The 27,518-nt window shown below is 38.8% G+C and overlaps 5 protein-coding genes across 8 annotated transcripts in view; 4 read left to right on the top strand and 1 right to left on the bottom strand.

The window, feature by feature from the left end:
• Positions 1-28: 28 nt before the first annotated feature.
• Positions 29-8,749, bottom strand: LOC137101000 (hepatic sodium/bile acid cotransporter-like). The gene is made up of 6 exons (XM_067478784.1): positions 8,683-8,749; positions 5,662-6,095; positions 5,286-5,490; positions 4,767-4,945; positions 555-754; positions 29-392 (listed from the first exon to the last, which is right to left on the bottom strand). The coding sequence occupies exons 2-6, from the start codon at positions 6,048-6,050 to the stop codon at positions 319-321; spliced, it is 1,047 nt and encodes a 348-aa protein (XP_067334885.1). The 5' UTR covers positions 6,051-6,095; positions 8,683-8,749; the 3' UTR covers positions 29-318.
• A 1,688-nt stretch (positions 8,750-10,437) lies between these two features.
• LOC137101001 (protein max-like) lies at positions 10,438-14,182 on the top strand. 3 transcript variants are annotated; one of them, XM_067478786.1, is made up of 4 exons: positions 10,438-10,635; positions 12,266-12,373; positions 12,688-12,811; positions 12,919-14,182. In XM_067478786.1, exons 1-4 carry the CDS (start codon positions 10,600-10,602, stop codon positions 13,101-13,103), a joined length of 453 nt encoding a protein of 150 aa, XP_067334887.1. In that variant the 5' UTR covers positions 10,438-10,599; the 3' UTR covers positions 13,104-14,182. The 3 variants fall into 3 exon arrangements, with proteins under 3 accessions (XP_067334887.1, XP_067334886.1, XP_067334888.1); XM_067478785.1 differs by having other exon boundaries at positions 10,439-10,635; positions 12,673-12,811; XM_067478787.1 differs by lacking the exons at positions 10,438-10,635; positions 12,266-12,373 and adding an exon at positions 12,380-12,607.
• A 506-nt stretch (positions 14,183-14,688) lies between these two features.
• On the top strand, positions 14,689-19,274 carry LOC137101921 (ras-related protein Rab-15-like). Its single transcript, XM_067480908.1, has 7 exons — positions 14,689-15,059; positions 17,190-17,250; positions 17,351-17,411; positions 17,498-17,575; positions 17,765-17,854; positions 18,137-18,202; positions 18,320-19,274. Exons 1-7 carry the CDS (start codon positions 14,936-14,938, stop codon positions 18,476-18,478), a joined length of 639 nt encoding a protein of 212 aa, XP_067337009.1. The 5' UTR covers positions 14,689-14,935; the 3' UTR covers positions 18,479-19,274.
• Positions 19,275-19,840: 566 nt separating this feature from the next.
• Positions 19,841-21,445, top strand: gpx2 (glutathione peroxidase 2). Its single transcript, XM_067479794.1, has 2 exons — positions 19,841-20,088; positions 20,679-21,445. The coding sequence occupies exons 1-2, from the start codon at positions 19,867-19,869 to the stop codon at positions 21,030-21,032; spliced, it is 576 nt and encodes a 191-aa protein (XP_067335895.1). The 5' UTR covers positions 19,841-19,866; the 3' UTR covers positions 21,033-21,445.
• Positions 21,446-22,660: 1,215 nt separating this feature from the next.
• LOC137101587 (signal-induced proliferation-associated 1-like protein 1) overlaps positions 22,661-27,518 on the top strand; it is a 33,887-nt gene continuing 29,029 nt past the window's right edge. The window contains exon 1 of one of the 2 annotated variants that reach the window (XM_067480197.1): positions 22,661-22,965. The gene's annotated coding sequence lies outside the window, so the exon portion shown is untranslated. The remainder of the gene's footprint in view (positions 22,966-27,518) is intronic. The other variant, XM_067480196.1, reaches the window with a different exon arrangement.

Raw genomic sequence — 27,518 nt, forward strand, 5'->3', positions numbered from 1 at the left:
AATTAAAGCTTTCAATAGCATACCATATAATTGTCCAGTCTAAAAAACATAACATTTTTTTTGGAAATTAAAATAATAAAGGCTTATACCTATAATTTTAATACCTATGAATACAAGATCTCACAATTTAAGCTACATATTTAAACATATACTACCCATCATTTACATCACAGTCATTAGATACAAATCAGTTAAAGTATTGTGCATGCTTTCTGTCAGTATCGCAGACCTGAGCAAAGATTAAGCTGATGATGGAGTAACAGTAAGGTTGAAGAGCTTCATCTCCAGCATATAGTATTCACTTCTTTGTTTCCCTCTTCAGTCTTCAATAGTCTGATGCAGACCTTTCACTGAATCTTGATAAATGTCCTCATTGCTGTATATTTTTGTACCTGCACAAGAAAAGGGTGATATTTAGACTTAGAGGGATTTTTAAATCTTAATTTAAAATAGCAATAACTTATAATGTGTAGGCACAGTGTATGTTGGAACTCTCCAACCCTCATTCCCAAGCTCCCACCAGAAAAATACACATAGGCAGCTGTGACATTTACCCTGAGGTGGCGACTTGAATTTCTGGTAACATCTGAAGCACAAGATCACGAAAAGGGCCTCACTACACTGGAATATTATGTATACCAGAGGGAAGAGAAACATGGCCCCAATGACGTTTGGTGGAAAGGCCACCTTCAGGATGGCACCACAGAGGTTGACATTTTGACACCCTGTTTCCATGGAGATGGTCCTGCTGCATCTAAAAGAGTCAGTTTAGTTTTAACATTATATTGGAATTTCATACTCAAAGTACCAATTTCCCAGAAAGTTGAAAAGAATCTGAAATACAGGTCAGGTCAAGAGTTAAAACAAGACAGTCAAAAAAAGAATACAATTAAGAAGTTCAAAGAAATAAAGAAAGCTGACAGTTGAAAAGAAGAAAGATTAGCAAAGGAGCTGTTAGAAAGATGTTGTACTTCATTGATGGTTTTTATCTGGCATATTTCCCAGTATCATGGGGACTTTTTGTTATTCATGGGGGCTTTAATTTAAGAATTTATCACAGTGTCCTGGCAAGAGTCTCTACTGTAATGGAGAGAAAAAGAACTGAAGCTACACTGTCGGGGCACAAAATTGATGACAGAGCACATGGACAGGAGGGAGAGGGACAGATATATAGAGAAATATGAAGTGTTATACAATAAAACAGTGTTTTAATAACAGAAACACTGTGTGTTAGTAAGGAGACTAAGAAAATGCAGGTGTTTCTTGTTAGTGGGTCAGAGATCCACAGGCTGTAATGCTGTTTGATTGGCAAGCTGCCTGAAAATTTCCCTTGCAAAATGGCAAAATACATATATATATATATATATATATATATATATAAATACTTTTTTTTCTGCATCTGGAGGTTCATCAAACATGGTATGTTTTCTGTGAAGATATTTAATACACTGGCACTGCTTCAACTGTTGGCCACACATTTTAATAATAATAAGTCCTAACAGAATCACATTTAATGAAAGATGACGTGCAAGTGGTTTATAAAAGCTAAGAGTTGACTAAAGGAGAGAAGAAAACAGACAAATAAGTTGATCAAATCTGACAGGGAGAAGTCAGAGTGGAAGCAACATCAAGTACTGAGGCTGCCCCAACATTGAGCAACAAACTCCAATGGAGAAGTTTTTGACTCTAGGCTGACTTAGCAACTCTCCCACCAATAACAAGCCTTTTTTTTAAGGTTGCAGTGGTTTACACAAAGCTTTTCTCCCAATCCTGCTGGGCATCTCATTTTTTGAACATTAACAATTTAGTTAATTCATAAAACATCTAATTTGAAATCTTACTATGATGAAGATGTGGGGATTTAATATAATAACTTATGTAAAAGTTAATAAATTGCAATCACAAACACCTTTATGAATAAAGGCGATGCATTAAAAATATTTATTTATTTTTCCAGGGACAATACAACTTAACATTGTTACAAATAAGCAACCGTTTCCTTGTAGGTATATAGGGCATATAGCAAAAAGTTTCCAAGTTTACATCTAGACATTCAAATTGATTCATTTCCACAATTTAACTTCATATTTTTGGTTTAATGAGATTGTTTTGATATAATTTAAGTGAAACAGTTATTATGCAGACACTGGGAAACACTGACCAGCCCCTATAGTTACCAGCTCTGCACCCTGATGAGCAGTTTCTGCTGATACATAAATTATTGTGTCATCTGCATACATCTGGCAGCCAGCCTCTTTACAACTTTCAGGTAGAAATATTATTTATGTTTAAGCAGAAAAGCAAAGGATCCAGCAAATGATATTTATGTCACAGCACCCGCTCTCCCATCCTCCACTCCCCTCCTTCTCTCTCTCTCTGTCTGTTTTGTGTGTTTGTTTCTCCCCAGTGCACCTGGACTGCGGCAGCGGCCACACCTGCAATCATCCGCCTTAATGACAGCAGCTCTTATACCAGTCTCCTTCAAACCACATGTCGCCAGATCGTCTCAGTAACTGCCATGGTACTCGAGTGCACTAGGCTCCTAAAAATCAATCTGTAGAGTTTTACTAACCTGCTCTCTGTGTCTCCCTGCTCCCAGAACCTCCGGCCGCCCTGCTGCGTCCAAACAATTCCCTTCAACTCCTCGTCTCCACGGCACTTAATTCCACGGTCACCATTCGTCTTTCTCCGGCGGCTCGCTGTTCTATCGCCTCTTTCCCGCACTGGGTTCAAGCTCCTCCGATCAGGCTCTCCTACCCCGGACATCGCTCCCCATCGGCCCTCTCCTTTTCCCTGTCTCTATCCGTGCTACCTACCCCCCAATAAACCATTCTACCTAAACAACCTGGTTCTGTCTCTCTTTCTGGGTCCACTAACATCGACTGCACTTCACAAGTGTGACAATTTAACCTTGTGGATTCCCCAGTTTACATTTGTAAAGTTGTGATTTCATGCTATTATTTTAACACACTGCTGTGTACAAGTTATATTTATTCATTTATAAATACTTTATGATTGCCAGCATATCTTTTCAAAGTCTAAAAAACACATTACCTTGAACCAAACTACTTTTTATGGTTTCTGTAAAATGGCATGTCATGTAGCTGGTTCTGCTGAACACTTTGGTCTAAATCCAAATAGTTTGGAATGTAAAAGTTATTTTTATAGAAGGCACTTTATTAATTGTTCAACCTTTAACTAATAACCTTTAAGTGTTTTTTTTTTTTATATTACTGGTACAATTGAAGTAAGTTAATTCCATAACTTCAGGTACATCAGCCTCAGCAGATCTAAAAAACTGGGAATCACCACAGCTGTTTGTGGAAAATCATCAGTTTTAATATCTAGAATTACCATATGTGATATTGGCACTGTGTTCTTGATTAAAAGAAGTGTCTTAACTATTTAGGTCATGAATCTTATACCGATTTTGTCTTGACTGACCTTTGTAATGTGAAGAAATAATGTTCAATCTCCAGTAAATCATGCGCCGCGGAAACTGAACCCCTGACAGCCTATTCCCCTCCCCAGCTGTGCAGTGCCGGTTCAAGTCTGGTAGAAATTGGGGAGGGTTGCGTCAGGAAGGGCATCCGGCGTAAAAACTGCCAAATCAACATGCGGACAATGATCCGCTGTGGCGAGCCTGAACTCACGGGATAAGCCGAAAGTCTGTCCACCTCCCGATAATATCTTATTTTTTATTTAATATATTTTTTTATGCTCCGAGTGTCAATCACTGACGCCTTTCCGACAATATCTAATTTCATTTGGTTATACGTTTGATTGAATGTGAGATTGGTATGTTCCCAAACAAGTGAACTATTACCTCTGGAGCCAGCAAACAGCTACATGAATGAAGTTGTTTTTCTTAATTTGCTATTGAAGTTATTTCTTATTCCTTTAAAGATAAGTTTGTATGTTTGCATTTTTGTTGATACTGATTTTTATATAAACTAATGAATATCACTATTATCCAGGATACATGTGCTATTCTTCTATTATTTTTAGACGAACTTGATTACATCTGCATTGTAGTGCATTCCTCAGAAACACTTGAGTTTAAGCTTTTGTTTCTTACTATTGGCCAACCAATTTATATTAAAATGTAAGATCACCATGTAAAATAAAAGTATTGTGTATTAATTGTGTATTATATCCAAACATTACATTTCAAATTAGGCCTTCTAAGCAATAATCCAGTTCAATCATAGACCAGCACCTCACCTCATGTTAACCAGGTACATCATTAATAAATGTGGGAATATTGGTGTTTAACCGGGTCATTTAATTAATGTTATACTTATTCCTTTGTTAATAAAACACTGTGTTTTTTAAGATGGCCTCTAAAACTATGTTTTTTGTCCCAAATCACCTTTGCATGATGTAAAAATATTAAGGATGTTTTTGCTTATGTGCTGCGTGACCAAGGCATCAGACAGGAGTTTGTGTCATAGGAGCCTTCATCAGTCTCTCTCCAAAATAAGATATTTCAATCTATGTAGAGCATTTTTATACATTATAACAAAATTCAAACGTTGCATACTGTAGCTTTAGATGTTACAGTGGACAGGAGTCAGTATGGGCACCGTGAGCCATCTGCAGTTACACACCCACGTATGCTGTATGCTTCAATCTCTGTTTTAACATCTGTCAATCTTGTCCTGCATTCAGTTTTTGCCATGCTGACCCCTGTCCATCACAGCATCAAAATCAGCAGGTTTGCTATCAAGCTTGGCCGTGGCTGATTAATATATGTGTTCACTTACTGAGGACTGAGTCTGCATATGGCTGATATGGCATAACCCAGTATAAATCCAAAAAGAGGGAGCAGTGCACCGGCACACAAAACATCTGGTTTGATGATCATCCAAAATACATCTTTGACAGAAATGGCAGACAGGGTGAAAACTATGATGGAGCAGATTATCAGGATGCTAAAGCCAACCTGTTGAGAAGCAAAGTTAGTGAAAGGATGTTTTTCTGTTTCCCCTTAAATGTTTCGTAAATTTGAATATAAGCACATTAGAATGTTCCCTTTTCTGTTTTCAAACATGTGGAATCATCAGAGTCTGTTCTTAGTACATACTCTGACTTCATGTTGCACTAATCTTTCCCTTTGTTTGGATCACAATATACAGCCCACTATTGGATAAATTGTTTTTTGTAAACACAAATTTTTTGATACGTCTTTTTCACATAAGACATTAGTGAAAAAATAGTGAAAGCACAGGTAGAGAGAACAAAACTAATAATGGGTGAATGTCGGCTTACTAGGACCAACTCACCTTTTTGACGACTGCAGAGTAGTGTGGTTTGTAGTGATTAATGGCAATGCCAATGGCACAAGGCACCAGGGTTAATATGAGGGTAACAATGATGCCAAGATATGGTACAGCTCTTTCCAGACCAGGGAAGCCTTGGCTATAGATATAGAGCAGCAAAGGCATCATGACCATTGCAGCGATGTTGGAGCAAGTCGTCATTACAATGCTGGGGGTGGAGGGTCAAGCAGAGAAGACGCAATTTAGGCATGAGATCACTTTTTACTACAGTTTTCTTTATTGACAGTCTGTGTTAAGATTACAGATTTGTCTAATGTTGCCAAAGCATTAAATTATTATAGACATTTGTAATTTTTTATTAATATGTGACTGAGCTTACCTGAGGTTCATATCACCGTTAATGGCCAGAGAAAAAATGTTTGATAAGTTCCCTCCTGGAGAGCAGCCACAGATGAGCACAGTCAAGGCCTTAATTGGATCCAACTTTAGGATTTTGGCTAAACCGAAAGCAGTCAGGGGCATGATACCGAACTGGGACAGCATTGCAATGACTGCTCCTTTTGGATTGAAGAGATAGTTCTTAATTTTGTAAGCCTCCATCGTGCAGCCAATGGATATCATGCTTGTAAAGAGGACTGCAAGGATGAAGACGTTGATTGCTGTGTTCAGAGCAGAGTTATTCTCAATACCCATGGTACCATTGACAGAGACATTTCCCTCATGATGGATGTCAGCCATTCCCAGGTAGATTCCGGTTACGTTCATCATGGCACTTTTTGTATTACTGTGTTATTACTGTTCAGTGACTTTCACCTGTTACACAGAAAAATGAAAAACATGATGTGGTGTAGAGGAATTACCATTTAAGATTCATTTGTTAACTTTTTAAAAATGAATTTAACTTATTTTAAACTGCACAGATTTTTGTTAAAGATGCTCCAGCTTTTATATGTTTCATATGTTTATATAGCCACCTTCAGGCAAAAACAAGGAACAGCTTAATGCTTCCACCATCTTCAAGCAAAGACTATGCAGATTCCATTTGTGTGTTTTAGACATTTCTTTATTTAAGAATTTTAATCAAAATGTAAATGTAATATGATTATCCACTGTTTCTTACGGGATATGACTCACAATATTTATTATTTTTGTTATTTTCAAATGTATGAAATCATCAATTTTCCAATGTGGATTATTTTGAGTAGATTTTGAACTACAGTGCTTCTGCCTAAGTTATAGCCCAAATGCCTCATAGTTTAACTAAATTGCAAGTCTGTTGTTTTAGGGGCAAAATGAAGCCCCAAACCTAAAAATAACCCTGTGAAGACTGCAGGGGCTTTTATATCACTCTTACTGTTAGTGACGCATGCTGCCCAACATCAGCTGATACTGTGTGGAATGTCAAGCTGCACAATCAAACACAATTATCTGTGAAAGATGTTTGTAAGAAACAAATAGTGATGTCTTATTGCCCCTTCAATCACCACACGCAAAATCTGCAGATGGTGCTCTGCAGTACATGATTTGTTTGTGTGTATTTTGTGGAGAGTAGACAGACAGCAGAAGAGAGTGCGTAAGAATCTTAAACACAAGTGACAAATCCTTAAAAAACAGCCCCATTATTTCAACACAAAGTGACAATAGATGAGAAATGAATCTTGCTAAATTCAGTGTTAACAATGATATTTTATATTTATATAATATAAAGGGTCTTGTATTTTGTTTTGTAGTGTAACTGTTAATTCTCCAGCACATGCCTAACAATCCTTATATTCTTACAAGCATCACCATGATCTGCACATGACCAACTGCCATGTGACCCCTTATCATGTTGCCTCTTTGGATTTCACAATTAAATGTTTTGCAGTGCTTCCTTTACTATTTCCCATATTACATGGTATGTTACTTAATAGCCTGACATACATAGTTAAACTAACTTTTAAGTGAAGGCCCATTTTTGAAAACAGGTTTAATCAGTGTCCAACTGCAACATTTGACCAGACTTGTGATGTTTTTCATGTTTTAAAGCCAATATACAATAATGATTTTTGCCACCAACATCAAGTGGCAGTTATAAATATGTAACAATCTTTATTGCATATCGTTATTTGGGGGCAATATTGCCATGTTAATTATTTTGATTGTTTTCGTTTTGCTTTTTGTGCTTAAGAGTGTAATTAATCATTTGCCTGGTATTTAGATTTTGCCAGAATTTAACTTTTGACTATTCTGTCACCCTTCACTGCTCCAGGTCAGTGAAATGTTTTATCTAGACATGGTAAATCATTAGAACTAGTAAATGTAAATTTGTTGCACCCTTAAACTGAGATCTACACAACCTGCAGAGTCAGTGCTGTGTGCCAAATATTGTATATAGGATACAGGGATATATTGTAGGGTTTCCTTTAAAAAAATTGTTAGTTCGTCTGTAGCTAAAATATTACAACTGCATTATTTTAGCATTTTATTACAAATGGAAATATTATCATATTACAAATGGAATGAATGACCTACAGAATCAGAAATCAAGAAAGATAATCCAAAATACAGTGGTGTAAATTGATTGAATATGAGGTCATCAACATTTAAGAAGCATAAAAAGAAATAGAGAAAAAAAAGAGAAAAGTTTGAAAATTTCTCTATTCTCATTTTCTTATGTTAAATGTGTGTTACTATGTACTTATATGTTTGATAATAACTTATAAGTACTGCCCTCTCCAGAGTGCACACAATTGTGCCTACAAGTGTATTTATGGTGCTTGGAGGTGTGTGTGTGTGTGCATGATTGAGAGTCTAGGTGTACATTCACTGTATGAGATCTGCATGAGTAAATTTGTTTCAGTGACACATGATTAAGTTTTTAAAATGATTTTGTTATGAATGAGCTGTTTTTATTTATGTTGTTACTATGTTTTGTTATGGTTTGTGTATAAATACAAATTATGGTTTGTGTGTATATATAAATATATAATAGAATGTTGCTATTTGTAGATCAGTTTGATCTATGATGTATATTCTTGCAATCAAGTATCAAAAGAATTATGATCTATGTCTAATACAACTAAAGCCCTTACATTTCTGCTTGAACTAAGACACCCCATGCAGGGTATAACCTATTATTTTCTTAGAAAACAAAAGTGTCTTCTTAATGTCTGAGTACTGATGCTCAGTGTTTACACTGATTTGCTATTTTTGAGTGGAGAGACTAAAAAGGAAAGTGGCTATATTAATTGTAATGAAATAATTTCTCACATGATTTAATAACAGGGCTCTCTAATAGTCTTTGCCATTTTCTACTTTTTCTACAGACAAATAAGCATTAATTTAAGCAATAACAGTGTCCACTTCCCCATATGATAAAAAGATACTGTAACAATAGACTAAGTAATATCTTTCTTACCTTTATTTCAGAGCAGCATCTGCAGCTTGAGTCTGTCCACATTCAGTAGTTGTTTCCATCCCTTTTTGCATTCATGTGTCCACCTCCTTTTCTTTCTGTGTGGGCCCCCCGCCCCACCCCCCCTCCCCCTTTTATGGGCTCATGGCAACATGGTAGGTGTAAACACTAAAATGAATACCAGAAGTCAAAAGCATTCTGTGGAACTCTGTATACAGTTATGGTTAACTTCATATGTTGCCCAAATTTTCAGGAGATCTGTCTTGGAGGCCATTTGCTGGAAGACATCCCTTTCTCAGCAAACTGTGGGAAAATACTGCACTGAATTGAGTGTCCTGACAAGGGTCTTTCTAAAAAAGGGTCCCTCTGCTGGTGTGCTTTGTACACCAAGACCATGAATTTACAAATTACTCAGCTGATCAGATATGTTACAAAAGGCCCAAATGCTATTGCTCTAATCTGTCTAATGCCAGAATTAAAGAGACATCCTCTTAAAATCTCAATGAACCTCACATGATATTCTGATATATGTGATATTCAGTAGAATCTCTTACAGGAACAACATGCTTGCCTTGTGAGAGTTTCCTCTCCTAAATAATAAGCCCATTTGTGTAAGTAGCCTCTTTATGCGACCTCTAGCAGCAATGACAACAGAGACAAAGGAAAAAGTTATGTAAAAATTTAAATTACAAAATTTATGTAGTCAGGAGGCCTGAGTGGATGAAGGGCTTCTAAAACACTGAATATAAGGGAGATTACAGTCTTTTTTGTTTCTGGTGAACTGTATCAAAACATTGACGGATTTATTTATTTATTTATTTTTTTGGTGACTGGGGTGATTAACTTTTATATGGTGATGGTGGAGGTTTTTCACTGTGTAATCCATTACAAGTGGACTTACGTCAGTGAAGCAGACCTATGAACTGTAGCTTCCACTAATGAGCAGCTCACCCACACACACTGAGGCTACAGTGCTGCATCCGCATTCACACATTTCTTTCTGCTTTTCTAAATAGGTCTCATTTGACTCAATTAATTTAGCTGTCAGTTACATTCCTTTGCAGCTCGTTGGACTAAAGAAAGCCCTCAAATATCATATCTTTTAGTATTAGTAAATCTGGACACTAGGAATTGAAATCAAATGGAATCCTGAGTTTGCCAAAAATTTCCATCCCAATTCCTGATAATAAAGCAAATTGTTTCAGTGCTGCAGTAGCTATTTAAAGGTCTTTGTTATTGCAAATTTGTAGTAATGGGCAGTGAGTGTGGGGTGGGCAGCAAGTGACCTAGAGTAGGCCACCTTCTGCCCTCACTGGGACAAACGCATAGTTATTGCAATGGACTGCTCTGCTAAAAATGACCAAACAGCAGAGTAACGCAGTAACATTTAGTCCTGAATGGCACTGAAGTGTGTCAATACAGATCATATGAATAGTTGGGGACATTCAAGATCATCAACATCATTTAACATAAAACATTTGTGACATCACACAGTATGTATATGTTTACATTTTATTTATTTATGGCAGTTTTGTGAAATGTAGCTTTCCAGTATATTGCTATAGTTACAGCAAATATGTAAAACGAACGTATTAGCTAATAGATTAGTCAACAGTCAATGGTATATTTTGGTGAGCGCGTCAAAAATGGTGGACTTATGGGAAAGGTAGTTTATAATTCCTCAACAGAAGGTCTCATATTAACGTGTAACTACATTACCCACAATGCCGTATTTTTCTGCGCCTGCGCTCTTTGTGTTTTCCCGTCCATGTGTAGGCGAATCACGTGTAGTGAAAGCGCTGATCGTTATGTTTCTCGTGTAGAAGATATCCGTTCTACACTTTATTTCTTGCATTCATTTGCTGCTGTATTGTGTTTGGTGGTTGCTTGTTTTCTTTTCGCATACATTTTTACCGAAGAATGAGCGAAAACGATGACATCGAAGTCGACAGCGATGTATGTGGTTTAGTTTCCTCTAGAAGTAGCTAGCCAGTTTTTTAGCCGAACAGCAACTTTGCTATTCCTGACCACCAACGCTATCTGATTAGCTAGCTAGCTAGCTTCGATTATTGGCTAGCAGTACATTTAGAGAAGCCAGGCTTGCAGTTCCTAGAAGTCAAAGTTTAATGGAGTGTTGGTTGTCTGGCTTGTAAATGAAAACCTAGAAAATTAGTTCGATTGAAAAGTTGCGTGGTTTTGCTGCGTTGAAACTCTTCGACGTGGATTGTTTCCGTGGAGCAGCTTGACGCAAGTTCAACTTGTTTTAATAAATTGACAGCTCTCATTCTGGTCGCTTGTGCTGCTGTAGTTCAATTGTGTCCATTTGTCGTGTAAAGTGCAGTTACCACGAAGCTACTGACATTGAAAACACATTTCCATGAACAGTCTTTAAATCTGTCTCTGCCAACAAGGTCAGCTGATCTGAACTACGACGTGACCGAGCGTGGTCTCCATTATTTTGTTAAAATGAATCTCGTATAGTTATACTAAAATGTAAAATCCAAACGTGTTTTCTTGTAAAATGGCTTACTCTGGCACGTCAGCCTAACTATACATAGCAGGCTCGTTCGTAGCTAGGAGCCTCAAGTGGTACATTATATGTTGGCTTGATCATGTAATTTGAGCCTTTAGTTTTAATCGGCATTCACTGAAAGGCCAAAGCAGCAGATCGGCGCTACATTTACAAAGTAGTTTTCCTGTGCGGTGCTGCCAACCCTCGCTCCACATTAACTTTGCACTGTTGTTCGGCTGCATTTCTCATAACACTAAATACGGATGTGTTTTTTGTGCTTCCCTCCACCCACGTAAAAATGTTTCCTACAACTGTAATGCAGCACTGCTGCTGTTGATGGCATTTGGAAACGTAACGTCAAATCCACTGTACATTGTTACTTACCTGCTCAGTTGTCTCAAAGTGTGCTGTGATGTTTCAAGCACACTTCGACATATGTGATCTGGTCATTCTCTTCTTCCCCCAATTTTAATATGGCTTTGAAGCTTTATACATATCAAAGATACCAGAATCCTTCAAACCTTCATATCAAAACAAGTTGGGGTTGTAGTGTTCCATACTGTATCGTTTGCCACAGAAAAGGAAATGTTTGATACACCTTGTTAGTAATATAAATTATTTTCTAAATCAATAAACTTCAGGAAAAATGTGTATACCACTTGACAGAGTCTTATACTATCAGGACCGTTATACTTTCCGATCATTAAAGAAATTATTTTATCAACATGGATTAAGGATGGATTTTATTGTGTTTGTTGATTAACAATACAGTGCTCAGCGTTTTGACTTTAGCTAAACAAAGTAATTACTCTGTTAGGATGTATGCCCTTTTAAACTACTAAAAGCAAACAGCTAATATTCAGTTAAGATTCTGCAAACAGAGATGACATCCTTGTAAACATTATCCTTACAAAACATGTTCTTGAGTTATAATGTCAAGAAAACTGAATTTACACATGCAGACACATAGCTTCTGTGAAAGAATTTGACGGCTACGTTTATGCATGTTGTGTTTGCACGATTTTTTAAAATACCTAATAAAGAAGTCATATAAACCTTCACATCCCTTTGCAGGCAGACAAGCGAGCACATCACAACGCTCTGGAGCGCAAACGCAGGGACCACATTAAAGACAGCTTTCACAGTTTACGGGATTCTGTGCCCGCATTACAAGGGGAGAAGGTGAGAGGATAACATGCTTGTTTTCTTTATGCCCTGACTCATCTAGCAAGTAAAAAAATGTTTAAATACTACATGAAGTTTAGACAAATGTGATAATGCTGGATAAGTGGCCTGGTAGCTCAATAGGTAGAGCAGCTGGATGGGATGCAGAAGCTGCTGGATCGAATCCCAGCCTACCCACCTGGAGGTGTGTCCCCTGAGCGAGACACACTCCCAACACTATGGGCACAATTGGTACCTGTTTTACATAAACAAATACACACTGTATTTTGATCCCTCTCTGAAATGTCTGCTGACAGTCTTGTGTTAAACAGGCTTCCCGAGCACAGATTCTAGACAAAGCCACTGAGTACATCCAATTCATGAGGCGGAAAAACCATACCCACCAGCAAGATATCGACGACTTGAAGAAGCAGAATGCACTGCTGGAGCAGCAGGGTAAGTAGAGGGAGGTTTTTATTGCAGTGTGAAATGGTTGTTCCCATCTTCTGTGCAGAGTTTGACCATGTGCTTTCTGCCTCGCTGTGTTTGTGTGCCACTTGTAGTTCGCGCACTGGAGAAGGCCAAGGGGAACACTCAGCTCCAGACAAACTACTCTTCTGACACCAACTTGTACACAAACCGTAAAGGGAGTGCTGTGTCCGCTTTTGACGGTGGGTCTGATTCCAGCTCTGAATCGGAGCCAGATGAGCCACCCAGTCGAAAGAAGCTCCGTGTGGAAACCAGCTAGACTTGGGTGCCCCCTGCTCTCCAAACTGACTGTATTCTTACCTGCCCCAACGTGTCCGCACTCAGTCCTGCCTTCTTAAGCTAGTGCAGGAGACGATGTAGAGATGGTTTGAGAGAGGTGCTATTATGTATAAAAATGCTTTTACCTTTTCCTAGTGGTGAGCATCCTGTCACTCCAGCTCCCACCTTGAAACCCCCAAAGTGAGGCAGCTCTGCAATTTTGAAGGACTTTATGCTTTTCAGACCTCATGATAACCATTCATAATCAAATGTGGAGATGAAAAGGCATGAGGCTCCACAAACTTATTTTTTTCTTTGGGTTGTATGTAACAACCTCTGCAATGTGTTGGAGGAGTTGGGAGACTCAATAACCTTTTGACAAAATGGTAATTAGACATAGTTTACCTTTTTAATATTCATACTTTTCCAGAAAAGAATGTGAATTTGCTTTGTAAAAAAGGTCTGTTATGCAAGATGCAACCCTCTGTATTCAGTGTAGGTGGCTGGAGTTTTTGTCTTTGAACATATTTGTGTAGTCTAATGAATCCCTCTATTTATAGTGATGCACAAAAAAAAAATGTATTTCCCCCATAGTTTTTGTTTGATCTCTCTAAAATTGGGCTTGAGAAATTCCAGTGAACACAGGATGACAATGAAATTGACATGTTATGGTGGATTTTTCACTGGTTCAACTATTTATTTTCCTCTGTTTTTGTTAGAATTACAGTGTGAGTATAACATTAATTTCCTAAGGGATACTGAATGTTACACAATGCAGTTAAAGGGCCTTGATTTTTGCTAATGAAAGTCCATTTCAGTGTGTAGTATTTAAACTGTATACTCTTAAATGGTGTCAGTTCTGCGGAGAAAAAAAAAAATCTTTCCTCAAAATAGTTGCCTGTGCTGGGAATGTGTATCTTTTTTCTCTTTCCTTTTTGCAGAGGTGAATTAGTGTGTGTGTAATCAATATTTGTTCCATTCCTTGGAAATTATAGGTATGTTGTACATACTGCCAGTGGTTGTCTTGCAAGTTAAGGCACACCTTGATTACAAGACCATAAATAAAACTATTTTATCCTTTTTGGGATGTATTTGTGAGCCAGCATGTTTCTTGTTATTTAAGGTATGAGCCCTTGTATATAAGGCCTCCTAAAGTGGCTTTGTTTTCCAGATATTTAACCGGTTTTTGTTTGAGTACTTGGGAGAGAAAAAGCTAAGTAATGGCATGAACTAATTTCCCATTCAAATGACTCAGTTAAAGACTTGATTGAGTTTTGAAAAATAGAGTTGTCAAGGAAGGATTTGTCAATTTAAATTAAACAATATGGGGGCAGTGGAGTATGACAATATTAAATCTAATAAAAATGAATATTGTTGGTTGGCAAAGATATTTTTACTCGGGTGGGGCTTTATTGGGGAAGTTCGTCCTCACAGCAGCTCTACGTTTATTGTTTAAATATTGAATTTAGACTCAGTTCAGGTGAGGTGTCCTACCTGAGGCAGCCAGGATGCAGGCGGTATGCCGCCTTCGTAGCCGTAGGAAATTGTGTAAACAAATGATTGAGTGCAGTCGGATAACTTTAAAGAAGGGCGTTTTAGGTGTCGGCAACATATTGTCTAATTCTGCCGCTAAATCTTAAAGTAGCCCTCTGTATTTCTATATAAAGAGTGTAATTTTGTCGAGTAGTCCACGTTGCAGACCGCGGTAACTCGGAGAGTAGAGCAATTAGTTTTCCGAGGGGACCTGAAGGCCGCACCAGAGTTTATGAATAAGTACACCAGCCAGGAGCTACAAGAGGAGTCATGCTGTCTTTTATGTTTTAGTTTCTAGCCATGGCTAAGCAGTACGACATTTTGTGTAGGTTGCTCATGCTCGGAGACTCTGGGGTAGGAAAGACCTGTATGCTGCGCAGGTTCACGGAAAGTGAATTTGATCCTTCACACATTTCCACCATCGGTAAGCCATCCAACAAGTTTCCACTCATCAGCTGCTGGCCGACTGGGACAGACATCAGTGAACACTTTTTACAGGTGGTTTAGTGTCGAGGCTGCGACTTGTCATTTGAATTAAGAACAATTTAATTTTTCCTTATATTTGGGATGTGTATAACTAGCAGGCCTCTCTAGCCAGTGGGATTAGTACAAACAAACTACCTCGGTCATAACTGGGTGAAAAACATGTCCGCACTAAGAAAGCTAAGCTGCTCATGGCCATCTGAAAACGACTAACCTCACATTTTGTATTAGAGATCTGATCCTAAGAAATGTATTAAAAGATAGAGTTGGTCTGTGAAAGCAGCCTTTCAAGTGTGTCACATTAACAATGAGAAGGAAGCTCCACAGCCAAATTAATTTTCTCAGACTTAAGTTATTTTTTTATTTAAATGTAACTTCTGGACTGATGAAGACACTAGATAGTGGCTCACTGCTGCCCTTCCTGACTGTGTGAATGATGGCTCCTTGGGGAATTGGTTGCATAAAGAAATCATGGAAATAGAAAATGGCCATGGTAGGTGGTAGACTTATAGTTTGTTGTGACTAATGTGGAGCCTCCTGGAAGCTGAGGGAGCCTGGGGACAGAATCCTGGAGGGTGGGGAAGCTTGCATGGGAAGTATCTGGCAGATCTTGTTCAGGTCAGATATTGTCATTGTAGATGACCTCAATTATCTCAAGGTGTGTGTCTTTAATGCTCATAACTACAGTGTCTTTGGCACGAGCTCTGTATTTGTTAAAGGTATTTTAAAAGGCTATGTGCAAGAATTAAAAGTCACTTTATGTAAGCTATATGCTACATAAGGGTTTGAGTGCCAATTAAAACAGTCCTTCTGTTTTGAAGGGACATACAGCAAAAGCATGATGACTTTATTAGCACTGTAAAACTCTATTTGAAGTTGACACGGGAGACACTGGCAGTGTTGACTTTGCATAAGCAGCCTCACAGAAAGTGAATTGACGAACTCTGTGGGTGCATTATTTTACACCTATATACAGCAAGTGCATTTTCAAATTCTCCTGAAGCCCTACATTCAAATCTAAATCAAATGAGTTAAATTTGAATAGAACATCTCAAACAAAATATTCTGCTTGCCAGTGAAATCAGCCAATCAACAAACTGTTGATGCCATTAGTGAGTGGCAGAAGTTTTACCAGTACATTGTTTAGAGTAGGCTGAGACGAAGTTACTGAGACTGAGAACGCGGTGTCAGCAAAAGGAAATGCAAAGATGTCAAGTATAATCCACTGTAGTGGAGCTGAAATGGTTCAACTAATTGATTAGTTACGTAACAGGAGACTGCATTTGAAGCTATTTTCTTTAGACCTGAGCACATGCTCTCCCTCACTCTGTCATGATGTAGTGGGACACGAAGTGTTAAGTCATTTTACTACTATTAGAAGTTAAAGGTCTGCTCAAAATATCTTATGAGTTAGATAATTTTGAATTTCAAGCAGAAATGCCAAACATCATTTTAGTATAGCTTCTCAACTCTGATAATTTGCTACTTTTTGTTGAATCATGATAGGAAACTGATCATCTTTGGGTTCGAGACTGTTAAGACAAAACAGGCTAATTTAAGATGACTTCATGAGCTTTATGAAAATACCCTTTTTGTTTAGAATTTCTCTGCATTTTCTTCTCAAAGTATCATGAACACAATCTGCATATCATCCTTTATTGACAATAAAATGTATAATGCACTCTGATATGGTTTACTAGTGTATAGAAGGATAAATCAGCTTAAATTATTATTTTTTTTAATCGTTGACTTTGACTTACTAAAGGATGATACATTTAATTAGATCTCCTTTTTGTTGCTTTTATGATGATGGCAGTTGCTGTCGCATATTTTAGCTCCCTCATCCTGTCACCTAGCAGGAAACAAACCAAATACCATATTCATTAGGAATAATGGTGTCTCTGCATAACACCCATAAGCTCACAATATCCAATGTAAAACAGGATTTTTCCCTAGTTTGTCAGTGGTGCTCAGGCAAGATAAGCTTTACTTTTTTCTTTAATGTGTTTGCAGTTTCAGCTTCAGTTGCAATTTTATTTTATTTTTTTTATTTTTTTTCTACTGTTTGTAGGAGTTGATTTTAAAATGAAAACAGTGGAAATAGATGGCATCAAGGTGCGAGTTCAGATCTGGTAAGTATTGTTTCTATAAATGCATGCAAATGCAAGCTTAATGATATACATTTGGTGTGATTCTTGTGCATTGCGTGTGTGCATTTTGTCATCTGTGCAGGGACACGGCTGGACAAGAGCGTTATCAGACCATTACCAAACAGTACTACAGGCGGGCGCAGGTAATCCCTCCTTGTGAAAACTGCAGTTGCTTTTCTGTGTTAATTTAGCATTTATCCTTTTATGCTTTTTGTGGATTCTTATCCAGGGTATCGTCTTTGTTTACGACATCACAAACAAGCCGTCCTTTCAGCACATAGCGAAGTGGGCCAGTGATGTGGAAGAAGTAAGGCAATAGGCATTTTGCTCCTGTGCACTCGATGCCCTTCACAGAGACCCAGTGTTTGTATTACAGCTTATTTAACCATTGATGCTTGCTGCACACACAGAGTGGCTTAGTGTGAGTGACAAGACCGTGAAGTTCTCTGCCTCTCTACTATCTGACTAATTTCTTGTTGTTTATTTCTTCCCACAGTATGCTCCAGACAAGGTGCAGAGGATCTTGGTAGGAAACAAGTCTGATGAGGACCTTGAGAGACAAGTGACTAAGGACCAAGGAAACAAGGTCTGACAGTTGAATTTTGAGCTATATTAAAGGGTCTTTGTATTTTTTTTTTAATGTATAAAAATAAATAAATAAATAAATAAAAATACAAGATGATGTTAATTATGATGTAATAAGTTTTTAGATCATTTCCAGTGCTTAAAGATGGTGTCAGTGATTTAAGTGACCAATAATGCCTCAAAAGTGAGAAAATATGAATTTATAGTATCTCAAAGGCTGAATTATAATGATGTTTATTCCACACAGGCAGTATTTCTAACCATTTTCACTTGCACCTTGCAGCTCGCAGAAACATTTGGAATGGAGTTCTTTGAAACCAGTGCTTCCACCAGCAGTAACATCAGTGAGGTATGACAGAGAGGGTTTATTTAAAGAAATGTAGATAATAAATATGTATGCTTTTTTTTGCAGAACACTCTACAACATTGTTTTCCATATCTTTTGTTTGTTTTCTCTTTGCTCCAGTCATTCATTCGTGTGACAGAGCTGGTACTGCAGGCTCACAAGAGAGATGTGGACAACTTGTTAGGGTCTCTGGATGATTATCTAGAAAAGGCAGCGCTGGAGGAAGTGAAGGGGAGTCAAGATGCTGACAGCAACACTCAGAGTGCCTGTACCTGTTGAATAGAAGTGCCATGGCTAATACTTTTAAGACATTTGTCCCAGATCTTATCGGTCCTTATCGGTCTTCTTCAAATTGTGACCTGTTGTGCAGGATTGTGCTTCATTGGTTCAATTTTTTTTTTTTTTTTAGTCAATGAAGTTACATGATGTTACTAAATGCAGTTAGGGAGCTGCAGCTAAAAGCACACTGGCCAGTTTTGTTGAATGATCACCCTACACTGAAGCCGGTGAAGAGTACAGCCGTTCTATATACATTTTCACTTATCAGTACACAGTCTTTTCTATTTGTTTTTTTTTTTTTTTTTGTAGAAAACTTTGCACCAAATATTTGCTTCATCAGTTTGCCATATTTCATCTCACTTGCTCTCTTCTTTTCCATTCTTCTTTTCTTTTTTATTTACCAGCTACGTATCAACAAATTGACTGACTGGTTACATGAGTCCGTAGCAAAGAAATCTTTTGTTTTCCGAAGAGAATAGATGCTGCAACAAGGCAGCCAGAGCAGAGTTGAATTATTTACATCTCGAAACCCAAACCAAGCAGAGATGGATTCGTTTACGTTGTGAACTTCTTTCCTCAAGGGAGACGGTGTTGTGCCATGTTCGGTGACTTTTCTAAATGCAGAGCGTTTATTTATCACTCTGACAATGTATGTGCAGCGTGTATTATTAATGTGACAATGTTTTGTATTCAAGGAGTGTGGCTGCTTAAGATATTTTAGTGTGCCGCAGAAAAGTAATTTTAATATAATGTAAAAAATCAAGCAATGTATGTTGTTTTTTTTTGACTAAATAAATTGAACATCTATATTTAAATATAATCAGTGATGTATTGGAGCCTTGATGAGTCCATTTAGAGTTCAGACAGTAGGTTGATTCATTTTTCAACACGTGCTGTAAAAGACAGGTCATCACATGTTAAATTTTTTATGACTGAGAAAATTGATACTCATCATACAGATACTGTAAAGCTGAATATGTGCTAAAATGCATACAATTTTCCCAACCATCTCATACAACTGAGGATATGCAGTTGCATGCATGTTTAAAATTAATTATACAAATGTAAGTGCCACCTATCAAAAGCACATTACCTGACCTCAAAAAGATGAATACTCAATTTCACAAGTCCTATTCAGAGAAGGGTATAATAATTTCTTACTTTAGACCATGTAAAACCACCCCATGTACTTGGTTGGTTTTAGAATCACTTAAATCAGTCTATCTGGAACATGGGAAGGCTATTGTATGTCAGGCTTGGATCAGTTTTCCACAGAGCTATTTGACACCCCTGAGGGGGAGCCCTAAGTGGCTCAGGTGACCAACAGGTTGGATACTATCACATATTGACAGGCTGTCTGACTCCAGTGTGGAAGCAAAAGAGTTGAAATGACGTTTATCGCCAAGACTTTCTACGACTTGAAGGCCACCACGCTGGATGGAGATACGGTGGACTTCAATGTGTTCAGGGGGCGGGTGGTGCTCATAGAGAATGTGGCCTCGCTCTGAGGCACCACAACCCGGGACTTCAGCGAGCTCAATCAGCTTCAGAGCAAGTACCCCCATCGGCTGGTGGTCCTGGGTTTTCCCTGTAACCAGTTTGGATATCAGGTCAGTTGTGTATTCCTCAAGGCTGGGCAGTGAGACCCTGCGCACAATTTGTTGAAATTGAATGCTGTTGCTTGAAATATAGTAAGACACATTTTTATATGTCTAAAGCTATGTCGGAATAATGTTGCTTCCTGTTCTATTTGTATTATTTCTATTTGTATTTTCAAATAGATTCCTACAATTCCTTTCTACCAGATCATCAAAGCCAATTTTATTCCATTATCTGACCAATTTAAATGTGGTCATTTAGAGCTTTAGTTCTCCCCCACTACTTCCAAGCAAAGTTTTACTTTAAACATTTGCCTATTTTTGTTGTACTCCCAGAGAGTGATTCCTGTTAAGTTCACCCATAAAACGGGGAACTGGAGCCTGACTGCATAGTATGCAAAGTGTAGCTTTATTTTGGACATTGCAATAATGTTTTTTAGTATTTGCCAAACACTCTAACTAAAAAGGTTTGGATTGCAACAGTATAATCAGCTTAATTCTTATTATCACCTTAATTAGAGTCAAACTTGTACCGTTAAGCCTTTAAAACCGTGGAGTATTTTTTCAATGCCCTTCTGAAAACCATTAATTTTGTTTTGTAGGAGAACTGCTCCAATGGTGAGATCTTGAATTCATTGCGGCATGTGCGTCCAGGCAGTGGCTTTCAGCCCCGCTTCACCATCTTTGAGAAGTGTGATGTCAATGGAACCAACACACACCCAGTCTTTGCCTATCTAAAAGACAAGCTTCCCTATCCTGATGATGACCCAAACTCCCTCATGCAGAACCCCAAATTTCTGGTTTGGAGTCCCATCAGCAGGAACGACATCTCTTGGAACTTTGAGAAGTTCCTGATCGGGCCTGAGGGAGAGCCCTTTAAAAGATACAGCAAAAACTTCCCCACCATTGACATCGAGCCTGACATTCAAAGACTGCTAAAATTAACAAAGACTTAAGAATAGCTTCCACCTCATAATGACTTCTCGTTCATGAAAGACAAAGCTGATATTTTGTCCTCCACCCCTTTAAGCCTTATTAAATGAGGATGATATTCTTAAAAAGTTTATGGAATATCATCTGAGGCCTTATAAGTGCTTAACAGTAGTGGATAAATGAATTTGATATATGTTTATATGTTGTTGATATAAGAATAGGAAAGTTACAGTATAGCTCTATACATTTAAACATGTACTTTAGAAGAAGAATCACTTCAAAAGCAGGGAACTTTCTTTTGTCCTTTGCTAGCCCATAGCCAGCAGATGGTGCTAATGAATTGATTATACAAACTAAAGAACTTCTGTAATGCATTTAAGAATTAGCATTCACCACATACTTTCACAAAATGTTTGCACTGGAATAAAATATTTAAACCACATTTTTTCTTGTTTTATCTTTTTAAACGGTCCATATATATTGTGAATCACCTGATATAATATTTGGCTCTAATGCAAACCTGACAAAATAGATCAAGTTTAAAACAACCCTGTAAAGGCACAGACATTAGACTTGAAATACAGTAGGAAGAATGTGGACTTGTAATGTGTATCACCATTGCACATTAAAATCACTCTTATGTTGTTTGTGCACATTATGCATCCTCCATCTTGCTGTTTCATTTTTAATTTGTTGAGCTCTTCTTTCCTCTCTATTTCACTAGACCTACATTTCCGAGAAAGATCTGCTGATACCAGTAGACTGCACAGCTGCAGGAATGCTTTGCTACCAGTGACAAAGGCAGACAAGTGCTAAATCATGTGTTTTCAAAAAGAATGAGCCTTGCCACTGTTTAATGAGCTCTTATTCAGCTCTAGTTTTATATGTACAGTGTGCATTGTTTGCAAGGTCTGCAGATTAGCTGTGGATTTTCTGCACATCAGCTCACATTCACATCAGCTAATGATGTCAGAGCCACAGGCAGAGCTCTAATGTCTTTGTCAGGTTGCTACAGTGAAACGTTCACTGTCACCTGACGCTGGATAGCTTGTAATTGGCTCTGGTAGTTGTAGCTTTTTTTTGCATATGAGATAAAAAAAAAATTGTCAGTGTATTGAAAGACACTTAGTCAATCTCCCACACGTTGACTGGTCTGTGTTGTAGCCTTTTTTAGAGACAGCAAATATTAGAGGATCAATACACGGGCGTCTCCTCCATCGCCATATAAAGACAGCTTACAGAGAAATGCCACTAAAGATCGTTTATGTTTGAAAGAGGAATCACTTCATTGTAGTCCCAAATCAACACATGAACGATTATACTAATTGAATCTTATGTACTTGTGCTAGAAGTTTCTAACACCATCTCTGTAAATGCATGTATTGGGACAAAACCACCAGGCCCTGAATAAAGCAATATGGCAAAATAGTTTAAGCCCCCCCCCCCCTCCTCCTCCCTTAAAGTGTTTTATTTAGCTTGCATAGTTTTCAACCATTGCTTTTTGTTACAGAGTGGGAGCTCTTCGTCTTTCCAGTCTGCCCACCACAGGTGAGCACTGTTACCATGGTAACGTTTGCTTTGACCCACGAAGCCTTCTCGCGAGACTCCGGGGCAGAAATAAACAGAGAGAGAGAGAGCAAGAGAGAGAGAGAGAGAGAGAGAGAGCGCAAGCAAGCAAGCAAGCAGGAAAGCTGCCTGGAATGATCTCATCCCTCCAGCAGCTGCATAGCGCAGCGAGGCCAGCACGTAACTTTCTATCAAACTTTCAAGTTGTCTTCCTGAGGGAGGCGTTTTCGGTTTAAACCGGAGCGAGCACGTTGTCCCCAAAGGTAAGGAAGAAACGGTACGCAGTTTGTGCTCGGGACTCACGGGATATTGTTACGAGTTGAAACAAAAGGAGGAATCCCCGCTAAGTGTTGTGTGACAACCAGGAGCTCGAGGCAGAAACTAGTGAAGGTAAGTCGGGCGCTGTTGCTAGCGGTACACGGTGCATACACACTAACATCTGCTGGGTGTGTGGGGACTGAGCACATCTTGGTGCTGTGTGGAGCCAGTGCGCAATCTCTGCCCTGTTGTTTAACTCATAGATCTCCCCGACGAGCGCCGGGGCAGACAAGCACATACATGGATCCGATGCGTCCCTCTACATGTCAAGGACACTGTTCGCAGCTCCACTTTTCGGAGACGCTTCACAGGTGGCATCGTGCGCATTAAACCCCTACACGTAGGACTTATGTGTCCGCGTGTAACTCACTACCCAGGCATTTTCCGGCATGGTGTATCCCCGTATTATTGTCACACGAGGGGGGATTTCACGGGTGATTTCCCTGTGCGATATCTGCCTGGCCCTTAGAGCTCTGCAATTGGTAAAAGCATTCCTAGTTCAGCATCTGGTTGAACCGATAAGGCCAAGCTGATGACATGCCATGCTGTATGTTGAATGAACACCGGGGTGCCTAAAGCTCAGGTAAATGCTCAGTAATGCTGATTTGTTTGTGCATAATTTGGAGAAGCTACACAAGACCAATCTTTCTGTCTAACACGTGCATGGAGGGACTGTTTAGATGCAGATCAATATGGTTGTGGCAGCCTGATAAAATGGGAATGATCTGGCTGCAAGACATACTGTATTTGTTTTGATAATAGCCACACACATGTAGTATTGTGTCCAGTATTTACTAGCCTTAACACACTGGCCTCAACTATCCAGGTAGGAAATAAAAAATCATTGGGTTTTCCACCATAATGAATCACAACGTCTGCTCCAGTAGCAGTGCTGATAACTAGGATTACTTGGCACTAGTCAGGCGGAAAAAAGGACACTTTGGAGTCCAGCTTCAGGCAAGGATCAAAGAGTCGTAGCATTCTTGTTAGGCTTAGCTGACCCACAGTGAGCATGACCGATCACACAGCTCCACTGCCATTTTTGCTGGTGAGTCTAATTTCAGCTTTGTCCTGTTATTCACACCGGGCTGCTAAGCCTAATGTAAATACTGCAGATTTGTATTATTGCTGTTTGGGAGGGAAAAATGTAACTCACTAGCTGTGACTTCACAAATATTCACACAAATATTCTCCTGATAATCTGACTAAGAGCCCAATCAGAAAAAAACTGTCTCATTTAAACATGTCAATTGGAGCATATTGGCCTGATCAAAATGAAAATTGAATGTGAAAGAAAGGATTGGTTGACCCTTTTGTTAATCTAATCAAAAGTAAACTACAGCAATTGAAACACTTGTTCTGATTATTTTTGTCTTGTTGGACTAAATATATGCTTTCTGTGCATGTTTGCCAGACATGAGGAGTTACTTTTTCATTCTTGAAAAGCTGTAAAGGTCCTTATTGCACCACAATCTTTCTGGAACTGTATGTGCTCCTGAAATTGCTGCCTAATGAGAAAGACCAGCAGAAAGCAAATATTGTTTCTATGACACATTGTGACGCTGTCTGTGTCTTCTACTGAATAATCCCCCAAAACAAAAAAACAGGAAAAAATATATTCTCATTTAAAGCTATGAGCCTGTAAATTCACATCTCATCAGATCAGCGTCCATGTAAACAGTTATAATCTTTAATCAAAATGATTTAGATCTGATTAAAGAGATTTGGTCCATGTAACCACAGGGAGACAATTAGTTTGCTGCCACAGCAGTGTGAGTCCACCAAGTTGACGAGATCAGTGTTTGCTTGTAGATGCCCTGCAATAATTGGAAAAAAACAAACTCTAAACACGTCTCTTTCATAGTTAAAAGCCATCGCTTCTCACACTGCTTGTTGGTATAAAAAAATCCTCCCGCTGTTGTATTACTGTTTCTTTTTTCACTTTTTGCATTCTAAGTCTCATAATAACAATTGTTATTGTGCTTTGTATGTAGTATTTATTTTTTTTCTAACGTGCCCACACATTCACAGAGGGATGTTTCCTGTTGCTAAGTTGAGCTTATGTTTCTATTGTCTCTTGTGCATTGGCTCGAGGGGAATAGCTCCAGCAAAGATAAAAGACAACAACAAGAGCAGCATTGTGCTGCTTTATAATTTGCTGCTCTGGTATGCGTGGAGTGTAATTAAACTAAGTGGTCATCATAAAATGCTCAAATTAGCTGTTTACGTTATATAATGAATAATCAGTTTGTGATTCTCAAGTTCAAAGTATATTTGTCTTTATCCCTTCACTTGACCTTGCATTTTTGGAATGTGCATTGTCACCTGACTGGCCTCTCTGTGGCCCCGCCACCTTTTAATTGTTTTCTGTATTGATGATAAAGATGCCACACTGAACAGACCTTGTGATCTGGCCTCCGATCATCTCCTGTACCAACATGGCTTATGTTAGCTGCAAGGCCATTTTCTTCCTGCTTGTTTGTTCTGTGACAGACACCAAAATGATTCACATATTCCTGAGTTTTGACACGGCCATCAGTAACAGCTGGAAATATGTTGCCCTTATAGAAAGAAGGAAAGCCCCATCAGCTTGAACATGAGTGATGTGTCTGACCAGTATTAGTCAGCTCATAGTCAGAAGTCAAATGACTTGATGATTATATGGCCTCTGGCATTTTTTTTTTTTAGCGTGAGCGTCTTTTTGCTGGTGACTGAGGGGGTTGATGAGTTTGATTGTAATGAGGTTTGACTGTGGTTCTGTATTTCCTGCTTGTTAAACTGTTGGAATGCTTAGTCTTTGTCTGGAACGGACGGTCCAGTCTATACCAACTAATAAAGGAAAGCAGAGGGCTTGCCAACCACAATGGCAATGATGTAATCCCTTTTCAGCGCACTGTCACCGAGTAAATGCATGCAGACAAAGGAAAATTCCCTTCCTTTTTACCCACCTGCCACAAAGTTTGGGGATTTTTGACCTTGCAAAAAGGCACAGCACTTCGGACACTGTAATTATCTATGAAGGGGATTCTTTAGGACTTGCTGACGCTGAGAGTTCCCCAGTGGGACAGGTGCAAAGTGCAGCCATTGGCTCTGTTCTGTGCTTAATTGACAGCTGGGCCCTCATTTGGTCATATGTTACTTCTTTGTTCATGCACTAAAAGCAATCTCTCTGACTGGTTTCTGTCATCCTGGTTCCAACTCTCAACCAAAAACCAAAACCCACATGCCATGCACAGATCAGATGCTGTGTAATTCCCCTTTTCTGCTCCCATCAAACCTCATACATGCTCAAAATAGTATGAAATGGCACAGAGATCGGAAGGCAAAAAAGGGGGGAAAAAAAGAAAAAAAAGAAATGATTTGACAAACAACCACTTTAAAAAACCTGGAAGTGAGGGAAGGGAAAAAACTTTCCATAATGAAATCTGGGATTCTGATGATGATGATGATGATGAGGTGTTGCTGCAGGCTATCTCCGCTGCCACTCATGGATGACGTGCTCAGTATTGTCTCGACATGCCAGTTGCTACACTGTCTGTTTTGGAGAGCTCACACAGTTTCTCTGGAAGGCATTATTACAGACCAAAACATCGAGCAGATTCGCAGACCCGTGCCCCATTCAGAGCCTATGTGGGCAGTGGTGGAAAATAATCCCACATACTGAACCTGAGGTTTTTTGCTGTTGTCTTTCCCGTGGACAGAAATACGAGACGCAGACAGGAATGCATGAGGGCTTGGTCATGGCTCAGCTCAAAACAGATCTCAATGCTTCAACAGGTCTGTTCAGCTTGTCCTCATTCCTGCTTGCGATTACGACTGTTTTTGTTATCAGGAGCCACTTTTAACTGTATATGTAGTAACACAAGAATGCTTGTGCAACATCACACTGTGTGAGCCTTTCTCTTAACGCTCTAGTTAAAAACAGCACTTTAGGAACACTGTGCGGAAAAATTTATCAGTGAAAGCATTCACGCTGGAGTCTGTGTTGTGCTTTGTTTCTCAAACTGAAACTCCTGAAACTGAAAAATCCCTTCTCGCGTTCCACAAAATTCCACATCCTTTGCTTTGGGAACCAGGGAATCCATTTCCACCCTGTGAGTTCCTGCACTGCTCTCAGTAAAGCTGAGAGGGAAGAAAGAGACCGCTATAAACCAAAGACGTCTTTGATATGTTCAGATGACTTTTTAAACAAACAAAACTTTCAGCTGGACTGACTGAGAAAAAAGTAAAATGTCTTTCCTCTTTTCATGTAGTATAAGCAGGGAGATCATTGTTTTTACCATAGACTTATTAATACACCATATAAACAACCTCATATCATTATCAATGTTCAGGTTATACAGTTTTTAACAGTACACTGACTGATGAAACACAACTTTTTTTCCCTTGTTGCTCCAGGTGCAAAGGGCAGATAGGCTAATAACAAACATGGCTGCTTTCCCAGCCTTTCCTTTCTCACTGCCCTTTTTCCTGTGTGTTTTATTTATGTATTCCTGGATACCATGCTTACAGCTTTGCTACTCTACACAAAGAAATATGTTAAAACCTGAAGCTGATTCATGAATATGCAGTTAGACTTGCACTTGCATGGTACATCTGACGTTTGACCATATTGAACTGCCTCT

This window comes from Channa argus, chromosome 16, assembly GCF_033026475.1.
Source record: "Channa argus isolate prfri chromosome 16, Channa argus male v1.0, whole genome shotgun sequence".
Taxonomy (NCBI): Eukaryota; Metazoa; Chordata; class Actinopteri; order Anabantiformes; family Channidae; genus Channa; species Channa argus.